The sequence below is a fragment of the Rhyacophila brunnea genome, unplaced genomic scaffold (genome assembly GCF_057557595.1).
Source record: "Rhyacophila brunnea isolate RB1 unplaced genomic scaffold, BYU_Rbru_1.0 scaffold_4, whole genome shotgun sequence".
NCBI lineage: Eukaryota > Metazoa > Arthropoda > Insecta > Trichoptera > Rhyacophilidae > Rhyacophila > Rhyacophila brunnea.
The window spans coordinates 42,845,431-42,872,688 of record NW_028233068.1 but is presented as its reverse complement, the minus strand read 5'-3'; the positions used below and the strand labels follow the sequence as shown (position 1 = coordinate 42,872,688).

The 27,258-nt window shown below is 33.5% G+C and overlaps 1 protein-coding gene across 1 annotated transcript in view; it reads right to left on the bottom strand.

Moving 5' to 3' along the window:
• LOC147067393 (apolipophorins-like) overlaps nt 1–25,684 on the bottom strand; it is a 93,143-nt gene extending 67,459 nt beyond the window's left edge. Inside the window, exons 1-13 of the mRNA XM_085954389.1 lie at nt 25,459–25,684; nt 19,074–19,097; nt 17,801–18,000; nt 17,307–17,471; nt 8,601–8,738; nt 6,879–7,068; nt 5,456–5,613; nt 5,275–5,363; nt 4,152–4,317; nt 2,674–2,865; nt 1,829–1,981; nt 552–823; nt 85–247 (exon numbers count right to left, since the gene is read on the bottom strand). Coding sequence (XP_085810515.1) covers nt 85–247; nt 552–823; nt 1,829–1,981; nt 2,674–2,865; nt 4,152–4,317; nt 5,275–5,363; nt 5,456–5,613; nt 6,879–7,068; nt 8,601–8,738; nt 17,307–17,471; nt 17,801–18,000; nt 19,074–19,097; nt 25,459–25,543 — 1,995 coding nt within the window. The 5' untranslated portion in view covers nt 25,544–25,684. The remainder of the gene's footprint in view (nt 1–84; nt 248–551; nt 824–1,828; nt 1,982–2,673; nt 2,866–4,151; nt 4,318–5,274; nt 5,364–5,455; nt 5,614–6,878; nt 7,069–8,600; nt 8,739–17,306; nt 17,472–17,800; nt 18,001–19,073; nt 19,098–25,458) is intronic.
• Between the last annotated feature and the right edge of the window lie 1,574 nt (nt 25,685–27,258).

Below are 27,258 nucleotides of genomic sequence, written 5' to 3'. Positions count from 1 at the left end.
TAAAGCATAGTAATATGTCAGAGAAGAATGTCCACCAACCAAATTTCCCGTTGTAAACAATGTGTACATTCTACTATAACTGACCTCAAGCAAATTGACGCTGTTTCCGAAGATATCTGCAGTCAGATTCAAGCTGACTGATCGCGGCAAGAAAGAGTTCTGGGAGTAGATGATGTTTGTTCCCAGAGCAGTTTCAATGTCAAACGTTTCAGCTTCATAATTGGTTTCGTACGCTTGGGAGAACCTCCTGAAACAAAATATTGCAGCATTATGCTTCATATTATGTTATATATTTATTTATTACTACAAATATTAATACAAGTGAATATAATTCGATCTAATTTTATGAGAGGTAATCAGGCAAAGAGACGTATCAGTATAGTAAAAAGTGCAAAGTTATAAAGCGTACACTCTAGCTAACTTTAAATTTGTGATTTTCGTGATATATTTTTATGAATATCAATTACATTATTCTGATTACTAAAATTTACATAATAATGAGTCTCTACCATATTATAAAACACAATGTGTGAATAGATCATCAGACAAACCTCGGGTCCAATGGGTAAGTTTTAACAAAGGGGAAGTTCTTGAAAAGCTCTTGCGCCCTCCTAGCGGATGCGCTGCTGGACTGTTGAATGTTCTTCAGGGAGGACGTAATAAAGGAGCACACTTGGTAGATGGGTTTCTCGGAGTGGAGGATGTTCCTGACGGATTTCACCAGGGAATCCGTGGGGCAGACAAGCAGAGATAGATACGCTTTGATCCTCAACTCTGAGTCCTCGCTCTCATCCTCAAGAATGGTGTAAGCTGCGCTATTTACCTAAAATCCATGTGCCAATACTCTATATAATTTATATGTGAAAATACGAAGTATGTTTATTATTTTGTTCCTTCCAATTTTGAATTTTCATAACAGATTAAAATAAAGTTAGCATATTTCGGAATCAATTTTAATTTGGTGTTCCTTTGATTGACTTTTATAGCTGTCAAAATTATTTTCATTTTGACGTTTTGCACGCTCATATTAAACAGTTTGTATACCGATCAAAAAAGTGATCTTGTGCGAAGCCAGGTTCGTCTGCTCATTATTAGTTAATTAGAAAGGTAACTGTTGCATTGCCCGAGCCATGTGCTACTCAGGCTTAATAAATATTGTTTACAGCAATGTACCTACTACATGACGGTGGACCATTAACCGTTAACCATTGACTGGTAAATCTACCATTACTCCACAATTTTTTTTAATTTATTATAATGTAATAATCTTTTTGCAGACTCGTCTTTTCCGAATATGGATTGCATTAGAGTAGCCTTATTTAATTTGAACAACAGGCAAAAAAACAATTATTGCAATTTTTTTCGGTTGCCAACTGCCCTTCAAAAAATGTCTTTTTAGCTGACTACTTTACGAAAATCAGCAGAAACTGACATAAAACTAAAATTGAACCAAATGTGTAACTGTTCTAAGTTACTTCATTCATAGTAATCATATTTCTTCCAGTTTTCAATAAATTAAAAACTGGTTTCAAATTATAATTATCTACTAGGCTTATTATCTTTTTACAGGTAGTTAATCTAAGACCAAGTTTGATATACTACCTACCTAATTTAAACAAATTTGTTTTTTTCTTTCGTGAAGTAAAAAATTCGTAAGTTTTTTATGATAGGGTTACCGACAAGGGTACCTAGTGAATTGATGCACTTATTGAGAAATAATAACAATAGAAATCCATGAGCAAATTTTGGCAAATATACTAAGTAGATGGTCACTCACAGCAAACCATACAGAAACAAATCGTAATAATTATTGTTCAACAGGTCATACCTTTTCATTGCAAGCATCAGCTGCCAGGGCTTCAATGGCGGCTAGTCGGACTCTGGGCATCACCTCTTTATTTTTGGCGCATTCGACAACAGCGTTGATGGCATTGTCTTGGATGTGGTTCATGTTCTTTATACCTTTTAGTACAGCAATCATCTGAAACATTCAAACAAATATGTACAACCATATTACATTCCATTAATAGTGCAATTGTTGAGAACCTGCAAGTATATTTTGACCTTTGACCGTCTCGTCATAGTTTGTAGGAATCATGAACAAAGCGAGCTCATGCTTCACGCAACCGTGATGAGTTTGCAATATTCTAAAAAATATTCAAACCTGTCAAGCTTTACAAAAGTCTGTGACTAGTATTAGTTTGTGTTCAATAATCGATAAACACATTGGGGAAATAATTCTAAATTAAAGCTCTACTGCCAGCCAATTTTTACTTGGTGGACACCTGTAGGCCAGCTATTTTTGGAATAAAATAAGTCCCTTAAAAAATATGAAATAGGAACAGAATCATAAATATTTGTGAAAACTTATCAAATCAGCATGGTTTCTCGAGTTAATCATGAATATTTTCACACTAAAATGATAAATATTGTTCATAAAATATACACTAAGAGTTTATTCAGTAGTTATGAGGTTTACAAAAACGCACGAGGTAACTCGTCCATGGCTTGACGCGAGATACATGCTTTGACGGGTTAACTCGGCTCTGGCAGTGATAATAATAAATATACTTCTGTACAAACTTTTGTTGTGGTAATATATTAATTTTCAATTTCACCCTGTTTTACCATGGTAATAATTTATAGATTTCTATTAGTACAATTAATACACACCATGTTTTCTTGTTCCCTGTTGTGAGCTTTGCAGTTTGCCAGCTTAGCGACCATACTGGCGGAGATGTCAGCAATGTCACTGTCGGTGGACGCGCCATTGTACTGGCAGGCTTGATTGTGGCAGTAAACGGCCACCAAGGCCCCCATGCCCAGATACAATTCGTTTGGAATGTCGGCCACATTCATTAGTCCCTGAAGTAGACAATAGATTCTTAGATTCTCATTCATTTTAAATTGGCACGCTTTATGATATATAAATTATACCAGTTATGTAGTTGAAGAAGATAATATCTATATTGATTCAAGTCTTTAGTTATTTGAAAAGACATCATTTAAAATTTAACTAACGAAAATGGAATTATTTATCACACATAAAAATTACAGTATTTTTTGATATTAAAATTTTGCCTAGGGCATTGAATGACATTATAATTCTGAAATAATTTTTAGATATTGGCACATGATATTGACAAAATTGACAATACATTTTATTAAAGTTTAAAAAATCCAGAATCAATTTAAATCTAGACCAGTTGAGGTGTCAGATTACAATATAATCTGACAAGTCTATTCTATTAGCTTATTTCGCAATAAACATGAAAATAAAATTGGAAATACCTATATTTATTCATATAACTTTAAATTGTATTTACTTAGATTTAGTAAACTGTACAATAACATTATTTTTTTTTATGATTTTGCCACATTTTAAAATTTATCGATCGTTACATACTTATCATGTAAAATTGCATAGAATATGTACTTACATACTTTTGGTTAGATTTTCACCATATGTGTAAGTTAAGTTAGAAACATTGTTATCATGTCATGCGAGTTCATATAAGCTCGCATCACAGGAAAGAGAATGCAATGTTGTTTTACTCGGTATTTAATTGAATCAGAACCAAGCGGAAGTCACTTCACACGTATCACGACACACCACCAATATCATGCGTTTTTTTTTTATTTTCAGTAAATTTACACATTTTCGTAATCTCAGGTACCTTCGTTTTTAGTGATTTGCTATTGGTTTATAGTAGTTTGGTTCTATTTATGTTTCAAAATGGATAAGAATTTTATTGAAAAAGTCAGATAACATGAAGCTATTTATATGCAGTGACATGAAGCTTGGGAAGAAATTGGAAGATAGCTATAAATGAGAGGTAAAAAGAAATTTTTGCAGGTGTCAGTTTTATTAATGAATGCTCTGCTCACAAGACGTAATAACAATCTGTTTCTAGCATTATCGGTTTTCATTATAAGACACGGGAATTATTCTATTTTCTTTCTTTCACAGAAGCAGTTGCTAATAGTATGTCAGTAAGATGTCCTCAAAGGAAGATATTTCTAGAAATGGAGGGAAATATAGCTGTTTGATGAACTATTAGATAAGCATGTTATGAGAATCAAAAGAGTGATTAACAGTGCAATAGCGAGCAATGAAAGATAGTGGAACAGATAAATAGTAAAATACTTACGGCAATAGACTTGAGTGATTCTGTAGAAACTTGTCTCGCGTTGGCGAAAGATGAGAACACTAGGCGCTTCTGCAGAGGAGTGAGTTCGTTATTCCTGAGAAGTTGCATCGACACTTCCATGGAGGCACCGGTACCGGTACGGAAGAGAGCATCAAGAAATACTTTCCTAGAAATTCCAAAACGTCTTATATAATATTGTATGGCGGTAAGGTGCCGGCTTCTGACAAATTCACTCGTTTTTATTTTGACCCAGAGCATGGACCTAATAGGTTGAGCAAGTGGCTAATATCTTAAGAAATCCATTCCTGAGGTATCCAAGATTCCTCATAGGATTGTAGAGAAAATTAAAAAAAGCAGATCTGCATTTGGGGAGGCCAAGATTCTGCCAGTAGGAATCCAAAACATAATTTACAGAATTAATACCAAACTTATTGTTATTTGACATATTTTTCTGTCAAGATATAAGGGTAAAGAAATTAATAAACAAGGGCATATTAAAGTTACCTAAAAATTTACCCATGAGATGTGGACAGCATCCTTGATTCAATCATAACAATTCATTACTTGCTGAGTTGAGAATGATAAGTATGTATTTCTCTTACAAAATATATCTTCCCATAGGTACTGAATAATTAAAAAATACGATATAAAAGATAGGTAGGAAGGTAATTATTGTATGAAAGAACATCTCACAATTAATTCAATACAAGCAATTAGTTGTCGAATTGCTTCATGGGATTTGGATAATATAACCTTATAACCCAATAATATTTTTAATAAACTAACTTATAAGACACAAGATTTCAGAATGTAACATTCTATATACTGAATACGCATAATTTGAAAACGTCTCATGCATATACACACTAGAAAAAATCATTTTGTAGAAAACAATACGACACCCGACGGGACTTGAACCTGTATCTGCTGGATTCGCGTCAGTATCCAGCAGATACAGTTTCAGCCAGTAGAACCATCGGGTCAGGCGAAACTAAAGATAAAACTGATCGTGTATGGTTAGCCTTTGAAATTATATCTCTCATTGTCTGAGTGAAGTAGAAATCGAGTAAGTAATACCTACATAAGATAATAACACAATTAATTTATTCATACATTTACTCACTTTGTCAACACTTTATCTGGGTGTGCTTGATTTCCTTCGATCTGAGTGTACACTTTGTGAATGTTGTCTTTGCTAGAGCCTCTCATGACCTGTTAATAGTTTATTAAAGTTTGCATCATAAGGTCATGTATGAATATGAATTATATATTTTACTTCACTGGTCATGTTTACTATTACTCACTTTAATGAGTGCTGTGAAAAATCCGGCTGACTTTTCTTGGACTTGTCCTTCCAGATATTTTGTGGCGGTAGTCAAAGCATTTTCAATGTCATTTATAGTGTTCTTATCGGCCATCAAAGGTTTCTCGTACGTGGTCGACTTCTGATGGACACAATTTTCTACAAGAGGATAAGAACTCAAGTTTTTTTTTCGAAATCAATTCAATCAAACACACATATCTTAATTTTTAACGATTTTCAGTTACATATTGTGTTACTGGACATTAATTGACATGTTTCGTTAAGTGACTAATACCCCATCCACCCATTATTTTCGAATGCGAATTTACACCATATGGCGTGCGAAACGTATGCTTTGCATTCATGGAGATTTTGTACATAAGCATCTCGCTGAACCCGAACACCTAATGCCCCTCTACCATAAGTTAAGGCGAAGTCTTCACTGAGCCTTTTTTAAAGAGGCACCTAGCGGAAAAATACGAAGCTTGCAATTTGAGACATTTTTTTGATAATTTACAATTTCAACTGTACTAATAAATAAATATGTATCTTAAAAAACATTAAAAAGAAAAATATTTTTTATTTTAAGTCAAAGATAAACTTACAATTGTAAAAAATGTGAATTGGTTGAATCGGATCGCACCCTATTATTACATATATTTTATGGTCATATTTATTATTAAAATTTAGTTTATTAAGTTTTCTAAGCATCACAATGGAACATAGTAATTAACTCAAAACACGTAAATTTGGACTTGTGGCGGTTTAGTTGCGAGGGTGCGATATAGGGACTACTAGGGATATCTAGCGGCAAAATGCAAAAATTTACTGTTTATTTGACAGTTAAGCGCCCATAGACATCAAAAAGTGACCATAGAGAAAAATATTTTTCTGTTTTTATATAAGGAATACTTGTTTCAAATAGACGTGCATGTGCAAACACCGTTATTTGAATGGAGTATTATGGAACACCGCGGCACCCGAATATACAGATTCGCAGGCAAGTGGATGAACACTCGACAAGTTTTATTACGGCAATAAACGGTTCCGGCGTAAGATGAGACCGTCATAAACGGTTTATTTTGGCCTATTTCCATTGACGGCCTATAAGAGACTTTATAAAAAATTCAATAAGTAGACAAAAGATAGGTTAATACGTATCACCTGTAAAGTATAGAAAAATAAAATACGTTTCTTTTTCCTTAAGGAGCCTAATTGTAATCAACAACACTGTCTAATTTCACCTTTAACTTTAAAAGTGGCCTTCCTCCACAAGTTTCTTCAATCTACCCAATAGTTGTGTACAGATTCTGTTGGACAATAATATTAAGTATTTTATCAAAGGGTACTTGTATATGGTAGAAAAAAAATATGTTGTCAGCGATGGCGTTGATTGAGTCTCATAAAAAAAATTATCTGTATACCTTCGACTTGATCCTTTGTGAATTCAACAAATTCCATAGTGGTGAGGACTGTAGCTTTGGCACCCGAGTTTCCAACGGAGAAGGGCTTATAAAAGTATTCTTCCTTGGCATCGTAGTGTGTTACATATCCATGATCAACGGTTGATTCTACCTTCAGTTTAGCTTCCACGATATTAGCGCTATTAAATGCCTAAAAATAATATAATTCAAGAAATTTTCCATATTCAGTGAAACCCAGATTTACGTTTTTGAAGTTTGTTGTTTTATTAAAAAACCATTCAAATTGATTTGGACCATATTATTAACTTGTTTATATAAAACTCTTTCAGTATTATAAATTGATTTGAAAGTCTTGTCTTGTACATCATCAATACTAGCAAAATAGATTTTTAGGCCTTCGATGTAACTCATAGCATCTTCTTACGTCACCAATCCCGACCAGCCGAGTGCAGTATGGCATTGTATTTAAATGAGTGAGCGAGCTAACATACGAGCCAAAACAGAGAATGACAAAAAAACTGTATCTATCCTGGACAAAGTAAAAAATCGCCTACCAACAGCGCTGTAAAATTTACCTTGAACACAGCAGACATATTTATAAAAAGAAATTTACCAGTGCATCTGTAACTTAAAATTTCAATGATTGTCATGCATTAATGTACACACATATGTAATTGAATGTGTTATAATATTTTTTTTAAGTTTAATTGAATTTTGAATAAGTATTTCAGATGTAAATTGCAGTACTTAAATAAAAGCATACAGTTGGGAATTAAAGATACTAAACTGTACCAAAATAAAACGGGACTGCAGAAACGACACACAAATAGTGGGAAAATCGAGGTTGCTTTGTATATAAGAATACCATCGGTGCTATCAATTGTTCTCAATTAAGAGTAAGCAAATGTCAATCAGCATTCTATCTGACAAAGTAATTTTATAATAAGTGTTAAGCTGGGTTTATACGTTCAAATAGTTTGAATGGTGAGTACAGATAATTTGCACAGATTTCCGTTCATACCCTTAGTTCTGTTAGACCTAATTTTCAATGGTTTTTGAGATACCGTCTCATGGTGTGGATTTTTCCGATGGAAAATGATTATTATTTCTTGTTGATCATACTCTTGGAATTTCGCATTTTGGTTATGGTGATCTCTGCATTTAATTCTCCAAAGACATGGAAATGAAGTAATATTACAAACGAGCACTGTTTTTTTTGTAGGGTTGTAAAAATATGTACTATTATTTAACTACAGTAGGCGCTCGGTAAACCGGCGTTCACCAATCCGGCACGTCCAATAGTCCGGCATGTTGCAACTCAGCTCTCCTGCTCTATAATCCGGCAGGTTTCACATTAAACTGCCATAATTACAGAGCGGAGAGCCATTCGCTCGGCAGTTCGGTGCCCGACCTTGACAGATTATTTATTATTTCCTATAGAAATCCAATAATCCGGCATAGGTGAAAAAATATGGGTGCTGGATTAACGAGCGCCTACTGCAGTACCGCACTGAATTATAATAGCGAATAAGTCTGTCGGTTTATTTTTGCTGGGTTTCAGCAGCGTTTACATGCTAAGTTATTGCACTGAACTCAGATAATTTTCAAAAAAGTGCAGATGTCACGCATGTCAAACATTTCAGTTCAGATGCAACAATAATTATTTGCACAAATTATCTGAGCCTGTAAACTCATTATTACAATACTCAATATAGCACTTACAGAGTTGGGGTTGTATATGTGATGAAGCAAGTTTTGTCCATCGTAATCGTTGTTCTCGCAGGCGTTCAAATCCTTTGTCTTGCTCACACGGTTCCCGCTGACGGTGAAAGTGGTTGGACACAAACCAAAGATGTCAATCTGCAACGAAAAAAGGGAGATAATATTGTAGATATACTGTGCTTATAATTTATTTTATCAACAATTTCATACGTGTAACAAATTCAATTAAAAGAATACAGTATAATTATCTATGATAGACTTTTTTCATGAACTTTTCCAATAGGTACCTACCTAGGTATATTTCTGAGCATTTTCAAAACGCTGTATTATCATTACAAGAATATCCTAAAATGCTACAACATTTTTATTGCCTCACAATTTCAATTTTTTAGCATAGATACATGCTTTTGCCTTGACCTCCCGGGCGGATACATTATGAAAAATCGCACAGGCTGAACAAAAAATAATGTCACAAAAGTAGCACGGTTGCTAGCGATTCCAGTCGGCCAAGCGGCGCTTCGGGGATGACGTGTAAGCCCGCGCCCCGCATTTTATTTAGATAATTCTATAAGTATGAACAAATTTCAAGTTGTTCTATAATTTGATATCGATTTGTGATACGCTCGATTAAGACCGGGTGTGGTGTGTGGAGGGTTTGGAGGGATTAACTTCAATGTTCTATAATTTGAAGCATCTGAAACAATTGGACTGGGAGTGTCCTGGGAGAAGATGCCCAAGACTTAGGTTGCTATGCTCAAAGTGCCCTCTGACCGAGCTTAGTGAGTTTATTTTAATGCAAGGTGCCTGGAAGAGAAAAGCACAAGTCCCGCGATACGCTCGATTAAGACTGAGTGTGGTGCGGGGCGGATTTTGGTGGAGGGCGCTTAACTTCAATGTTCCATAATTTTCTTTAATACTTTAGCAGAGACAAATCGTTTATTTTTGTAGTCTTGATAATGTGCATGAGTAGTTTTTATTAGGTATATAAGGTAAGTTCTCTTCGTCAAGATGGTTTTCCGATATTCCTTCTGAGAATAATGTACTCTTACAATTAATAATTTAAAAAATATATTTCCACCTTCGACACTGTTTTAGAACATTTTTCATGATAAACGTAGGGTTGTCACTTCATAACTTTGTACTCTGTAATATATTTTATTAAATAATATTATGTACCTATTTATTTATTACTTACTATATATATTAACACAAGTGAATATCATTTGATCTAATTTAATGTGAGGTAATCAGTCGAAGAGGCATATCAGTGCAGTAAAAAAGTGAACAAAGTGCAAAGTTATAAAGCGTATACTCTATGAATAAGTAAATAGTCGTATATAATTCGTTAGCAACAGAGATTGGCATTTTTTTCATTCGAATTTGGATAACCAGCATTCAGAGAATCAGTAGGCAAAGCATGTATCCATGTTAAATAATTTTAGCCATTGGGGTTAAAGGGGGATACTATATGCCCACAGAGAACCTAGCGGAAAAATACAAAGCTTGCAATTTGAGAATTTTTTTTGATAATTTACACTTTCAACTGTATTAATTAACCGGTTAAGTGCCAAAAGCGTCTTTGGACGCCCTAATTACACCAATTCTTATGTTAATTACTATCAATTAACTAATTGCGGCATAGAAAGGATTAATAAATATGTATCTGAAAACATTAAAAAGATTTTTTTTTAAGTCAAAGATAAGCTAAAAAACAAAGATATAAATAAAAAGAATTTCAAGTTATGCACATTTATATTTTTTATTAAAATTGAGGATTTTTAAAATAAATATAAAAAATAATAAAACTTTAGTCAAAAATCTAAACGGTAAAAAATTGAAAACTTAATAAACCATAGAGATTAGACTCTGGAGAGTGAACATATCATAATTTTCGTACAAACACATACGAAGCAATACAAAACAGAAAAAAAGTCTGTTGGTGTTACTATAAGCTGCTACTTCATTAGCGTTTGCTTTTGTGTTGTAAAAAAACATGGCGGATATTGTTGTATGTTGAGTATTGCATTTTACAAAGATTTCAGATGTTATTCGGCTAAAAAAGGGTTTTATTAATGGAAGAATAGAAAGGAGTAACAGCATTTCGGAACAATATAATGCATATCATTCGGAATATGCATTATAACAATGCATTCGGAATAGTAACCGCTCTAATGTGCTGTTTTTCTACTACCAAAATGTCCGTGGCTTGAGAACTAAAACTGTGGAATTTTCGAGTGACGTTTTGGTTGATGATTATGATGTCATAGCGTTAACTGAAACGTGGCTCAATAACAGTGTTTTCAGTCATGAATATTTTGGTGGTGAGTATACGGTCTTCAGAAGGGATCGAGACTCCGGAACAGGCCACAGGCAGGGTGGAGGCTGTCTTTTGGGAGTTAGAAATATGGAAGGGTTACGGGCCGAATGTTTTCATGTTTTGGAGACTCTTATTGAGGACCTTTGGGTAAAACTTACCTGTAACGGAGTGACCACGTATGTTTGTGTCGTGTATTTTCCTCCAGCGAGTGAATTGGAGATGTATAAACTATTTGTTGGGAAAATGTTGTCTAGCGATATCTTAATTAGGGATAGAAGGATTATTGTAATGGGAGATTTTAACCTGAATTCAGCGCGCAGCAGTTAAAGGGTCAAGAGCGAACTCGAATTTCTGTGTGCTGTTTTTGGATTTTCCCAGTACAATGATGTTCCTAACTCTGCTAATGGGTTTCTAGACAGGATTTTTAGCAACGTTAAAATATTAATTTCGCGATGTATGTCACCGACCATACGAGAAGATGCGTGTATCACCCTACTTTAACTTTTTTACACGAGTTTCGTCCAACTCTCCTTCAGATGACTAATATTCCCTCACACAGAACAATTCTGCAGAGGGGGTGGAAGTTTGAAGGCGGCAATTTCGATTTACTTTACTCATTAATGGGTGAGGTAGATTGGAGTGAGTTGTATGAAATTTGCGACGTAAATGACGCGGTACAGCACTTTTACAACGTTATTTATAATATTTTTGACCAGTGTTTTACAAGGAAGTCGCCATGTCGTGGTGGACGGCGATACCCGAGGTGGTTTTCTCGGGAAATTGTCGGGGACATTGAGGTCAAACATTATTACCATAGAACTTGGAAGATTAAGCATATTCAGCAAGATCAATAGCGGCTGGTCTATTAGGTCATTTGGTCAATGACCCTCCAAAAATAAACATCTTACAATCTATGTAGGTTATAATCTAAGATGTAGGTACAATGTATTATAATAATTATCGGCTAACACGTCAAGGCGAGACGCACACGGACGGACGAACTGTGTGTATAAAATTCAAACAAACGGAATCCGCTCGGTCGCTATACTTTGGGTCATTTGGGAATACGCCGGGATAAAATATTTCTAAATATTTCTCTTTCTCTCTCATTTTCCATATGTGAAACGGAGAAAGCACACATTTCGCCAGTCTTTTTTTAAATTTGTTTTTACGCAGCATAGGCAAGATTTTCGTCATTGTCCGAGAAAGAGATAACAATACATTTTTCAGTGTGTTAAAGGAAACAGGTATAAAACGTTGTTCTGTTATTAATTATTATTGCCTCGCGATTTTATCGAGCATGTTTTGTTTTACCTACCAAGCATTGTTTCAACCGTTTTATTTTTATTTGGTTAACTTTTTTATATTTTTATTATTTCAAACTTACTATTGTTGTCTGAAAGTTTCATATGCAATGTCATTGTTTGTTTTGTAATATTATAGTATTCAACCAAAAATAGCTTTTTAGTTTAGTTTAAATACAACCTTTGACTAAAACGCATCGACTGCATTCATTGTGTTAAATAGTTAAACCATTGTATAAATGTTACCCTTTAAAATGTAATCTGCTATAGGTATCAATCATAAAAGTTACCTTCTAATAAAATCAGTGGAAATTTAAAAAGTGTTTATATATAAATGATCCCGCCATTTCATAACAGTACACAACACTTTTTCTGATAGTGACAGTTTAATGAAAAATGAAGCTAAAAAGCTACGGAGTTTTTATTAAATATTTTTGATTGTTTGATGTGAAAATATACATTTTTTTGAAGGGTAAGTAGGTACCTATCTTTTTAATCTAACTATCTAACAATTTATAGCACTTCTTTTATAATGTATAAAAAGCCAATTTGCTATACGTCTTTTAAGTGTACAACGAAAAGGCAAATTAAAATAATATAAAATTATTTAAAACTGACCTCCCATATTATCTAGCAAAGAGCCGCAAATGAGCAAGACTATGAAATGTTTAGTTTTTATAGCTCAAGAGTGCGGCAAGCTGTTCGAGTGGCCTATCGAGCGCATATAGAAACGGTAGAAAATTGCATCTGCGAAAATTCTAAATCGTTTTGGGACTATGTTAAATCTTTAAGAAGGGATGGTGGGTTTGCCAATTCAATGAGTTGGAAAGGCGAAGAGGTGACCGGACCTGGAGTGGCAGAGGCATTTGCCGGTCACTTTAGGTCTGTCTACGCAAGTAGCAGTCCGAATCTGGATGTTGCCTCAACGTCAAGAAAACCATCACACGGTGCCCAATCTATTGATATTCTTCCGATTGAAGTTGTTATTGTGTTTAGGTTCATTAAAAAGCTAAAGAACACTCGATCTTTAGGACCGGATAATCTCCCAACATTTTTTTTAAAGGGGTGTATTGATTTTGTCAAAGGCCCGCTTTCATATATATTTAATCTTGTGATGGAGACGGGTATCTTTCCCGAATTGTGGAAGATGTCAAAGGTTACTCCAATCCATAGGAGTGGTACCGAGTCATCAGTGGAGAACTACAGGCCGGTGGCTGTTCTCTCGGCACCCGCAAAAGTTCTTGAGATGATCATGCATAACATGATTTATCCAAAAATTGAGTCATTTATAATGAATGAGCAGCATGTATTTAGAGTTGGCCGATCAACGGAAACTAACCTGATGGTATTTGTAGATTATGTGTCGTCAGCACTAGATAGAGGCCATCAGGTTGACTGTTCCTACAATGACTTCTCAAAAGCGTTTGACAGAGTCGATCACGACATCTCGAAAAACTCCAACTAATTGGATTGTCCGATCGTTTTCTGAAGTTATTCGGGAGCTATTTTAGGAATCGTCAACAATACGTATCGTATGGCGCCTATCAGTCACAGACGTTCAATACATTTTCTGGTGTCCCTCAGGGCTCAAACTTGGGGCCATTGCTGTTTACGATTTTTATAAATGACATAGCAATGGTCATTAAAAATGCTATGTTTTTGTTGTTCGCTGATCACCTAAAACTCTTCATGGAAGTTGTCACCTTGGACGATTGTCGTCAACTCCAACTTGATATAGATAATATATTAAATTGGGGCAGGCGTAACAAACTGGATTTCAATATTGAGAAATGCAATATTTTATCGTTTACCTGAGCCTCGCGAGTATTATTTTTCCAATATTCGATGCATGGCAGAGTTCTTTCGCGAATACCATCTGTAAGGGATCTTGGCATTACGTTTGACAGTAAGCTGTCATTTAGTGGTCATATTGCTATCATTTGTAAAAAGGCGCTACAAATGTTGGACTTCGTCTTGCATACTTCCCGGGTCTTTTCAGATGTTACTGTATTAAAAATTCTTTATAATTCCTTAGTGAGAAGCCGGCTTGAGAGTGGGTCGATTGTTTGGGCCCCGCATCAGTTGAAATATGACTTTATGGTGGAGCGAGTTCAAAAGAAATTTTTGAGACACCTTTATTTGAGGTTATATGGATACTATCCGTGGCTTTATCCAACTGACTTTCTCTTAGGTATGCTTACATACTGTAGTTTAAGTGCTAGAAGATATCAATATTTGGCCACGTATTTTTTTCGACTTATGCGTGGTGTGAATGAGAACTCTGCCATTCTTGGTAGTATTGACTTGTGTGTCCCTGATAACTATCTTAGAAATCGGGAGCATCAGTTGTTTGTTCTCCCAAGGAGCAAAACTAACCTGCCATTGGTGATGCCAATTGGGAGGGCGATAACTCTGTTCAACCAAATCGCTTCGGATGTTGATATATTCTATTTACGTGAGGATGAGTATAGGTGGACGTTGTTTTATAAATTCTTAAAATAGAGTCTGCTTAACTCATCCGGTGTACTTCCTTGTACCTATATATTTTTTTGAATTTACACATTTATACTGTAGAATCTATCTCTTTTATTATGTACCTAATATTGTTTTAATAATATTTCGTTGTTTCTAAATGTCATGTTGTGAACGTCTTAAACTTATAATTTGTAATGTCCACAATATGTAAAATAAATGAATTGAATATTATTAATTATACATTGATAGTTTTTCCTAAAACATCTGTTACAATAACAATTATGTCAAACGTCAAAATGTTTACTCTCCAATGTCAGGGCCGTACTCGTAATATTATTTTGAACCCAAAATATAAGATTTGTTTTTCAAAGTAAAAAATATTAGTGCTAGTTAATGACATTCATTATTTAGATAGATTTATAATTCATTTCAGAGTTAAATATATTTTTAAGAATACGTACCAAATAAAAAATTGTATTTATATGAAGCATGTAATGGAGTATATGTGGCAATTTTGTAATGTTACATAATCATTTTTTTTTGTATGAATATATTCATAATATAATATATCGTCTCTGTTCTGGCAGAACACACTAACTGGAGAATACTAGTATAAGTAGTTTGACTTTGAAAGTGTTAAAAAGTTTGAAATAATGGTCTATCATGTGAGTTTATTAAGTAATCATAAAAAGGATGACTTTAAAATAAAGACTGTTTATTTATTAAGAAGGTTTCCAGACGGTAATGTTTGAAATAAGGAACATCTTGGTACTAACTCAATATGTCATTTTTTCGAATTAGTGTCTTCTGCCAGAACGGTGACGATATTATGCAGGGCTTCTCTGATAATATTATTCTAAAAGAAATAAATACCTATTGTAATTAAATATACAATCAAATTTTGAACATATACCTGTATTTTGTGTGTAATAGTTTTATATAAACAGTAAGTAATTTTATGTATAAACAATATGTCGAAAACAAACCCATGTTATATTTTTCTTTCATAAAATATTTTCAAAATACACCACATGAATGAATAGTTAATATAATTAACTTTTTTTGTTTATAATTAACTGTGTAATTATTTTTCAACATATCTGTGTTTTGTATTTAACAGTTTTATTTTAACAACAATAATATGTAATTTTATATACTTATTATGAACAATATATAAACACAAGATCATATTTTTTATTCCAAGATTTACCCATTTGTAAACATGGACGTATTGTTATTAACCGATTTGTGTTTAATTTTTCAAAATATTATGTATTTTTTGTATTGCTATTAAAAATAAAATACTTATTCTTTCTTACCCTCAATCCTTATAAAGTTTTTATTGCGGGAACTTTTCATAATGAAAATACGCTCATCATAAATTGGTTGCATGCTAAAGTAAGTATTGATAAAAAAATACGTTTTTATGTCCGAGTACGGCCCACTTCATCTGTAGGCAATTGCCTACAAAACGTGCTTCAATCTGACATTTACATGCTCCATCTGTAGACACCGTGCAATGTCTTTGTAAGAAACTAAATTTTAATAATAAATATAACCATAAAAATATTGTAATAATAACGTAACCTATGTACCAAATATGTGACCAATTCAAATTCTCTTTACAATTGTAAGTTTATCTTTGTAAATCCTGTAAATCGTGGAAATTTCAAAACAGAAATCGCCGGTTGAAATTTAGGTATATTCAGTACCTACATCATAACTAATACACCCATGATGGCCGCGCGGCTTAAGCATCGGCCTATAGTGTCGTGGGTCTCAGGTTCGAATCCTGGGTCTGGCAAGTACACATATTATTTTTCAATTTGTGTATGACCGTGTTGATGTATGGACCTAATAGGTTGAGCAAGTGGCTGACATCCATTTCTCGTAAAAACAAAATCTGTCAATACAAACCTTCACTTTGTGGAGGCCCATATGATCCTATTAGGATCGGACATGGTCGAAAGAAGAAGTTTATCTTTTTAATGTTTTCAGATACATATTTATTAATTTATACAGTCGAAATTGTAAATTATCAAAAAAAATCTCAAATTGCAAGCTTTGTATTTTTCCGCTAGGTTCTCTGATGGCATATAGGATCCCCCTTTAGTAACCATCATCTGTTTTTAAATTATTTGATTTATAATATTTGCAAGATTTAGCAAATAATATAGAAAAGAAAAAAATATTTTATCAAGGACAAGCAATGCCAAATTGACAAAGAATTGTTTTCAGTGCGTTAAATCTTGCATATTATTCAGTATTAAATAAATTATAAATAATATTTGCATTATGATAGATTTAATCGGATGGCTGCCAATGACGTCTTAAGACGCTAACTTTTCCGCTCATACAAAAATGAAGTCTTTGGACATCCCGCTTTAAACGGGATTTTAGGATTTTACTAACGTAAATCAATTATTTTAAACATACAAATATGTTGAACACACAACGACATATATTGGGAATATTGTCACATACTCAGAATTGAAACAGAATTAATTTTTACCACTTGAAACGTAAATTGATTTTGATTTTTTATTTTTGCAATAAAATTCGCCCGCCATACATACACCTACCGGCAGTAAAAAGGTTAAAGTTTATTACCTCTAGAGTTTCTTCAGAGCTCATCTGAAGGGTGGAAAGGATTGACCTCTTGATGTTGAGAGACATTTGGGAGTCCCCATCTTCAGCGCAGAGGATGGCTTTAATGGCCAAATCTTCCAGAGTGAACTTAACAGGTTTGTGGATTCCTGCAGGTGCATCGTATTGCTGAAAAATAATAAATAAATAATATTTATCTAAAACTGTATAAGAGTAGAAAGCTATTATATTATTATTTGACAATATTGAGTGTGCATTTAAGTATTTCATTAAGAGTCACTGTCAAGAAGATTTTCCATACTCGATTTGTTTATTGTGTGTTATGAGGCGTATATGTCAATTGTATCAATGACAATAATGGGTATATACTTGTGTTGATAATTTCATAACAAAGCAATCAGGTAAGTATTGTATTTCAGTATTTTCCTATAAAAATATTGAATCAACAATGTGGGCAACTGAAAAATCGTAATAAAAGATTTAGAAGAATCCCCCACCTTTCCATCGGGCCCTGTAATCTGTATGCTCTTGATTTGCAGAATGTTATTACAGTTGGGACGCTTGCTGACGAGAACTTTGGCAGAAATCTTTGCTTGCGTCTCCTGGTTATCGGCACCACTCAAATGGATAGATGTCGCTCCCGAATAGTCGTAAAGGTAAGCATCGTCACTAGTGTAACCGCCTACAACTTTTTTATCTGTAGAAAATAATATTATAACATTACTTACCTAAAGTTGCATGGAAATTTTCTTTACTTTTCATTTCAATTGTATTTTAAATATACAGTGTACCGTATCGTTTTGGTACTTTTATAGTACTCCATATTGTCATTATAGTTAAGGTGTTTTGAGATCAAAAAGTAAACCAAAACCAGGCACAACCTACTGAAAAATAACCCAAAACAAACACAACCTACTTATTTTTGGGTTACAGTAGGTTGTGTAATGTTACATTTTGGTTTGGTTTTTGGTCTCAAAAGACCTCGATCACAAAAACGATATGGAGGACTATGAAATTACCAACGTTTTTGTAGTCATAGCTAGTCTTTGAAAACAAAAAAAAAAACAAAAACAAACCAAACCTAGGTACTCCCATAAATGAATATACTATTATTATTACGAATATAATAATAAACATAACATTAAAAGGACGCATGTTGAATTTTTATGACAAATTAGTCAGTTTTTATAATTATAATATTTTTATTAATGTTAATATAAATTAAGTCACGATCTTTTTAGAATTTAGACCATGCCTCAGCTGAAGTATAGCCTTATACAATAATTTATTTAAGTATAACATAACCAAACAATTTGAATGAAATACTTTTTTTTAGTAAGGAAAATGTTTAATTAGGTACCTACTTAAATGTGTTTTAATTTTAAATAAGATACTATGTATCATAATCACTTCATTTTACAATGTTTTGTCAACACACAATAAAAATACTTTCAAGTTTGTTTTGACATATTATTATTGTAGATATGTATGTATTATTTTTGTTGAAGACAGTCAGCGCCATCTGTCGCTGTCGGCAATGAGCAATGAGACAGAGACAGAGACAGTGCATAAAGACAATGTGGACTCATTTGTATTATTCGTTTTGAATACTGTTCGTTATTTGAAAAAAAATCCATTAATATTGCATAGATGTCTCAATTATATTTTTAGTGAAGCTAGTCACAAGATTTATTATTATATTATTATCAAGATGAATAATAAATTTATGGTAGATAACTATTATTTAAAAAATGTTGAAGTTTTACTAACCCGCATCACATCCTATCGAACATTCTGTAAAAAAAAGAAATCGACATTAGAAAAGTATTTTTAAATAATGATAAGATCAGAGAGATAAGAGGTGTAAGTTCGAAGTGGGTCATGAAAATAAATAATATTTTTTAAATTATTTTATAGCTATAATACTTAATTAAACAATAATTGCTATCAAATATCATAATAATTTACGCATAAACTCAAAAAATAGCTTTTTATTTTTCGGAATAACCAAACGTCTAGTTAACTGGTTCATTGGCTCAGCTGCAGTCTTTTACAATGATTGTTGGCTAGATGCACAGAATAAATGAGTTCCCTGGCTAGATAGCCTTGGAAAGCTGACAATACGGCCATAATGCCACCCAATTTTTTTATACATTATTTTTTATCATCCATTTTCGTGTCGTTCCTGGTCACCGAGGACGTCGAAGGGCAACGAAAGTTAACTAGACATCGCGAACCCGTCAACAAATACAGTCATGTTAAATCTTTTATGTTAATTAATACATTTGGCTCCAACCAGTGAGCTGAGTTTTTTTAAAGGAATGATATCTTCGTTATTAGGTAGGTACTCAGCTTAGGTCGCTATTTCTATATATCGTCACTGTTCTGGCAGAAGACACTAATTCGAAAAAATTAAATATTGAGTTAGTACCAAAATTTTCCTTATTTCAAACTTTACCGTCTGGAAACCTTCTTAATAAATAAACAGTCTTTATTTTAATGTCATCCTTTTTACGATTACTTAATAAACTCACATGATAGACCATTATTTCAAACATTTTAACAACTTCAAAGTCAAATTACTCAAAACTAGTATTCTCCAGTTAGTGTGTTCTGCCAGAACAGAGACGATATACCAAATGATTCTCCTCGATTTGCCGCCCTTCGTGCAACTGCCGCACCCAAGCAACGCTCAATCTGCCTACCCCCACGGGACGTTACTGGTCAAATATATTATATTATAGAAAATTGATAACGTCAGTGATGTCGGGCGAGGCAGATTATGCGTTGCATTTAGTTGCGCATTGTAAAGGGCGGCAAATGAAGGAACGAATTCAAATAACACAACATGTGAGAGCAGTGGCGGTTTTTCATGAAGCAGACGATGTTGTTACTTCATTAGAAAGTATCGACATTTCGAATTCAAAAAATAATCAAAGCTTTAAAAATCCTGACAACATTGAGACAAGTACTACTACTTACTATATTGTAATACCCATTGTAATACAGTACAGTGTAAAATGGCGATTTACCGCACAGGTTAACAAGGGTGCCTTTAGCGCCAGAGACCTCCAAGTAAGTATCTAAAAATTCTAAAGCCACCGCTACGTTGCGTAGAAATATTCTTAATTCTCAGTAGATGATGTGTAAGTCAATTATTTAAAAAGTTTTGGTTTGTTTGTCTGTTTAAAATAGCCGGAAATAAAATATGTAAGTACCTACCTACCTATGTTGTAGGTGCCTAAGGATTTTTCAAACAATTTGAAACAAAAAATAACATCGATGGCATTCTATGTATATGTGAGTTGACAATGCCCCTCCGCGGTAGACGAAACCGGTTCAGATTTATTTATTAAAAGTGGGAAAAGGACTAAAAAATGCGTTTTAATAAATTAAATCAGTAATACAATGCATGTCCAACATGAATTGACAGTTAACACTATAAAAGAACTTAAAAATAACGCTCACAAAATAGTTCCGAATAGGTACTCAGAATACTAACTGTGTACCTTTTCTAGTGGGGAGTTTAGGGACGTGGAGGCCCGTGGAACTTACTCGTATTGAGGCCTAACACGATAAAAAATAAATAGGAACCCTAAATGCTAACTACCAACGTACCTACCTACCCGGTAAAAATATCAATAAGTTATCTCTTTCCTAAATTCACATCCTGTAGCTTTATTAAAAATTTAATGTAGGTATCTATGGTTATTTTGTAGTCCACTTTGATGTTACTTGCAAGGATTTTGTTACTCTTTGGGTGATATTTTTACTCGGTTTGTGAGAAATACAGATATTAATAATTAGAATTTAATAATTTTATGACTGATCTGAACTGTTTCGAGCCCACCTTATAAATATTCTGATGAATTGATTACGTAATTTGGAAAATCAAAGAAAATCGCCGCTGACCTTGCCTGTCGAAATGTTTCCTTTCGTATTCAAGTAGTTATTTATTAGACTCCACGATGGCCAAGCGGCTTACGTGTCGGTTTATTATGTCGTGGGTCCCGGGTTCGAATCCTGGTTCTGGCAAATACACATACTGTTTTTAAATTTGCGTTTGGAGTCAGAGTATGGACATAATAGGTTGAGCAAGTGGCTTATACCTATCCAATTCTCGTAAAAACAAAAATCTTTGGTACTGTTCGGTTATCAGGAATACAGCGGAAAACACATTTTCAAAATACCCGATATACTGGATTATTTGTTAGTTTGGGTTAGTTTACGTTAGGTTAGGTTGGGTTAGGTTAGGTTAGGTTAGGTTTGGTTAGGTTAACCTAACAAATAATCCAGTTTATCGGCTATTTTCAAAATGTGTTTTCCGCTGTATTCCGTATAACCGAACAGTACCAAATCTTTTTATACAAACCTCCACTCTGTGAAGGCCATAATATGATCCTAGTAGAATCGGGTATGGTCAAAAGAGGTTATTTTATTAAAACTATTCGTATGCGGCCAAGTATTCCTTGGATTATAGAGTCAATTTAATTCGATGAAGAGACAAATCTAGTCATTAAGTTATACACCAGAATATATTGATAGAAAACATCTGAAAGGTAGACGCGAGATAATAAAGTTCGGCAGAGTCACGTCATGCCAACTACGGAATCGAGAGAAATGAAGTTAGCTTGTAGAAGTTTTCATTAGGCTGAGATTTAATTTATTGACCCGTTGGTATTAAAGTATGGTCACAGTTTTATGTAGAATTTGGGAATACGAGGGTAGCCGTTTATATTTCGGGAATAACAAACAAAAACGATTTTTTACCAATGAAAACAGTTTTATTGTTTTTCAAAATATTCTCAATGACAATTTATACACTTTTCCATGCGTTTGAACCGATCTGAAAAGCATTTTTGCCACTTTGTAGAAGGTAACTCCAAAACATGGTTTTTGAATGCATCAACCCCCCTCTTCTGGTGTAGAAAATCGTTGACCACGCAATTTATCTTTGATTGTCGGAAATAAAAAGAAATCATTTGGTGTCAACTCGGGTTTTTCACGCGGATGACCCATCAATTTGATGTTTTGAGTGCTCAAATAGGCGCTTGTTTGAGCCGATGCGTGAGAGCTCGTATTGTCTTGATAAATGATGATTCGACGCCGACGGTTGCTTTTCCTCATTTCTCCAAAAACTTCTGGAAAACAAATGGTTGTGTTCCATTCAAAATTGACTGTTCTTTGATTCTCTAAAGGTACAATTGCGACATTGCCCGTTTTTCCGAAAAAACAAGCGACCATTTGCTTCGAAGGGCTTCGAGTGCGAGCAACTTTTGTTGGTTTAAACTCATTTTGGATGACCCATACAATCGACTGCTGTTTACTTTCGGGCTCATACGTATAGATCCAAGATTCGTCACCTGTAACAATCTTATTAACGAATTTTGAAGCACCTCGATCGAATTTTTTGAGCATTTTCTTGCACAAATCGACACGCGCCTATTTTTGTGCAATTGTGAAATTATGCGGGATCCAACGCGAACATAGCTTTCTTACGTCTAAATGTTTATGCAAGATCATATACACGCTAGTGTTACTAATGCCCAAAGATGCCTTATTCTTACGGTATGTTACATGACGATCTTGCATTATCAGTTCACGCACAGCATCGATGTTTTCTAGAGAAACAACTGATTTTGGACCACCTTCACGCGGCTCGTCTGTGACCGTATGAGAGCCACGATAAAATTCGCTAAATCAGCGATATAGGTACCGTAGTTTTTGATGGTGCTTCATTTCTATATAAAGCATTAAGTTCAGCGATGCACCGTTCCCGTGATAATCGCCGTCAAAAGTTGTTAAAAATAATCGCAAGAAAATTTTCACGAGTTAATTCCATTTTTTGGCCGAGATAAATTTTTCAAATGAATTTAAAAAGGCTTCAAATTATAGGGTAAGTATATATATGCATTAACAGCAAGTATTTTAATAAAAAATCGAGCAAGTATTTTATTAAAAAGGTGGGAACTATTTAATATGAACAGCAAGTAAAAAATGATTATTGGTAAGTATTATAATATAACAATGGAAGTATTTAAATTATGATAGGGAACTATTTAAATAATTTTCGGGAATTATTTAAATAATTAATGGTAAGTATAAATATCAATTTGTCAGTATAAAATCTATTTTGGACAGATTTTTTCTTTTACAGAAATAACTTATTTAGTAGCTTCCTTATTATGCTAAATTTAGTAGGATAGTATTGTTCTTTCTATCTGGCTCTCCAGAACAGATTGTACTATTTGAATGGAATTTCTCTATTATTTCATCCCTTACGCCCATTTAGTGTATCTATAAAATGGCTCAATGATGCAATGTGAGTCTCCTAAGCAAGGTTCTAGTGCCTTTAAGATACTATTTCATTTTAACTATCAGCTGTAACTTAACTTAACTGCACCTTCCAAACCATCAGTTGTAGGTAGCTGTTAGGCATATACTCTTGATCTAAGATATATGTAACCTTACCTTATGAGATTCAAACCCTTAATCTCTACTTTATTGCGGAGTTAAATAAATTGTAGTGTCTATTATATACATTTTCAACTTTGCAATAATAACAAGACATACTTCAGACTTGTATAGTGCTTATTACATATTATTTTCAGTATCAGAATTAAATAATAAGACAGACTTCAGTTGTTTACAATAAATGTATTTCTTGTGTTCAAAAATTCACAATAATAATCAATGGTAACAAACATATGACAGAATAAGACGTTTCCTTCAATGATGTATCAATTACATACAACCTATTACTAAAGACGACCGATGTCGATCAATGTGAATGATTGAAAATGATAATCTAGAATAGGTACAAACCCAGTCAAACGATAACATAAAAATCTTTTCCTTCAATTACGTACAACCTATTACTAAAAACGTTTATGAAATTCATCAAAGAAAACATAAAATTTGTGTTGTTTTTACTGTTATATTATTTTATGCAAGTCTACATATAAATAACACAACATTTTAGGATTATCGGAAAACATTCCGATAATCGCAACTTTTGACAGCTCGATTTTTGTTTTTTCGTTGATCGATATCAGAGCATAGACAAGTCGGACGGCTTATTAATTGTCCTCGGACTTTTGGCTCGCCAATGGCAATACGTTTCACGGTCTTGTTTACATTACATACTGTAATAAATTAACAATATTAAATTATTATCTGATTCGGCATTTACACTAATAGTAAAAATAATAATATACATATTATATAAATAATTAAGATACTTACTTAAATTAGTAATTTTAAAAGACGTTGAAAAAAACATTTTTTGTAGTGATGAGTAAAAAACATGTAAAATATAAAAAATCCACGAACCCTAACTAATTAATTTAGCATACAATTTTAATTGAGATAAATTTAATATCATACTATTAATTATTGTTGTACCCAAACTGAGATTCTTTTTTTTTATAAAATTAGACAATAATAGGTAGTTAGTTTAAAAAAATGATTTCTGTAATATTTGTAGTACCTACCTAGAGAATCTATATTTTTGATCAATTATTAACTTAATCTTTGAGATTATTCGCATTTATTTTGTGAAATGTTCATCTAGCTCTTTTTTCTGCACCTCTGCGAATTCTTATTTGATCTTCTTTTAATAATAATATAAACATTAATAGTTTTGTTCTTCCCAATATTCATGAATGCATAGACTAATATACTTTATATGCGATAATGGTAACCCGAAAATGCCGTGCGCCCCATTGAATGTTTTTTACTTTTCATACTATCAAAATAATAATGGATATTGATTTTATCTATTGGCCCATGTCATTTAAATAATGATTATTTATTTTTACTACTGATTTTTGAATATTATTTCTTGTTAATATTTTACATTCAACATTAAAACTGGCGGGCTTATACCGATACTTTGAAATAAATACTTACCATTCATTTAAAATTCTGACAGTTGTTATTTAAAAACTTTTCAAATTTGTCTATTAATACTTGCTTCAAAAATGCACGCCATTTAAAAACAACAAAAAGCGTCCGTTTGTTAAAACGTTCTGAGTACTTTTGCCGTTAAAAATGTCAAACTTTAAAATACAGAAGTCAAATTGCACCTAGCAACACCAGTGTTGCGAATTCCCGAAATATAAACGGCAACCTATGTAATAAACCAATGACTTACCGTTTGCGTGAACGTGTAGAAACAGGAATACAAAACTGATTAAAAATAAGAACGAAGACATTTTGGGTTTCTCGCGCCCTGTCATGACGGAAGCAAAATTTATTCCACTACTTTAAAATTGAATCTGGACAATATCTTCAGAAGTGTAACTCTAAATATTGGAGTTTTTTTGCTGAAGACTCCAATATTTATGTAGTCGTCTTCCACTCGCGACTGAGCTACCACTGAAGAAGATTCTGAGAATTTATTATTACAGTAATGTTATTTAATAAACATCGAATAAAGGAAATGGGTGGGGTAATTCAAGATAAGTTATTTTAAATCATTGCACGCCGTGTTGTTCCAGAGATGCTAATTTAAAAACGACAGAAAGTGAGTACCTACATAATAATATATTTTTGCGAAGATTGCATTGCAAAGTTCAATGCTGTGCCCGGAAATATGCATTGCCGATGGCCGGATCGCCCGATTCTAGTGGTGGACGGTGATCGGCACCTTGTCATGCATCAGGCGGGCATACGGAGAGGGGGAGGTCTAGACACAACTCCCCCCCAGGAAGGAAAAAAAATCAAATTATTAAGGGGGGACATGCACAGCGTACGTCAAAATGGAGCTTTTATTGCATGTTCAAAGCATGATCCTGGAAATTCCTTAAACGTTGTAGATAATCTATTTAAGTATATAATTTTGAAGCCTTATTATCCTTTATATTTATTTTAAACATTTGATGACTGCATAAAGTATTTTTATTACATAAAATAGTATTCTTTTAAACATCTCGCTCTAATGTTTTAGAATATAGTCATAATTCGGTACATAACTGTGCAGTGGTGTTAAGATTTTTTACATTTATTAGTTTTTAAACGCATTTATAAAACCATTAGTATAATTTATCACGAGATAATTTTTGTAAAATATTCACGATAAAAAATTATATTGATAATCTCTGTGATCCCAAATTTGACAAGAATTAGGCATTTTATTATTCAAAAATCGGCAATATTAACACATTTTAAGATAATTCTAAAGATACACATTATAAGTTATGTCTCTGATCATTCAAGTGTGATAAACATTCTATGAATAATGATTGCTTTATAATAATTATTGACCTAAGAATAAGGTAGTGTTTTTTTGAAATACGCCATTTCTTTTGGCATTCCCCAGTGGTTAAGCTACAACATACGGCCGTAGCCATAAATTGACAAACTAAAACTGAAGTAGGGAGTAAGATCATGTAAACGCGCGTGTTTGAACATGTACCTAACCGAAAAAAATCTTTTTTTTTAAACGGTACATGTTCAAACACGCGTTTGTTCCAGGTTGAACTGTGTGAGGCCCCTTTCTGAAAGCATATGAAGAATAATTGATTATATGCATAATCTGCCTCAAAGAAATTCGCAACCGGATGTGGAGACTGTTGGGACATAACCCATTAAAGATATACCTACGTACTTACTTAGGCTGGCGTTACAGACCATTCAAGTCCATGGTTCAGAATCTCTATCCCAAGCTCTCTCATTCCAGTCAGTCATACTCAGTCTCTTTGCGTTCCTTTTGACGTTATTCGACCATCTCTTACGGGAGTGGCCCTGGGGTTCCTTCATAAACTTTATGGAGATCTCTAGCAACGTAACCTTCGCGCCTACTATACATTGACTGTATTTGATATACTATTCGAATAGTCCCACTTTTGAACTGAATAATCTAAATAATTGTATAGCAGCTGGTCAATGACATTATTAATGTCATTGCAGCTGGTAGATACATATTTGGATAAAAAAACATTACTTACCTAAT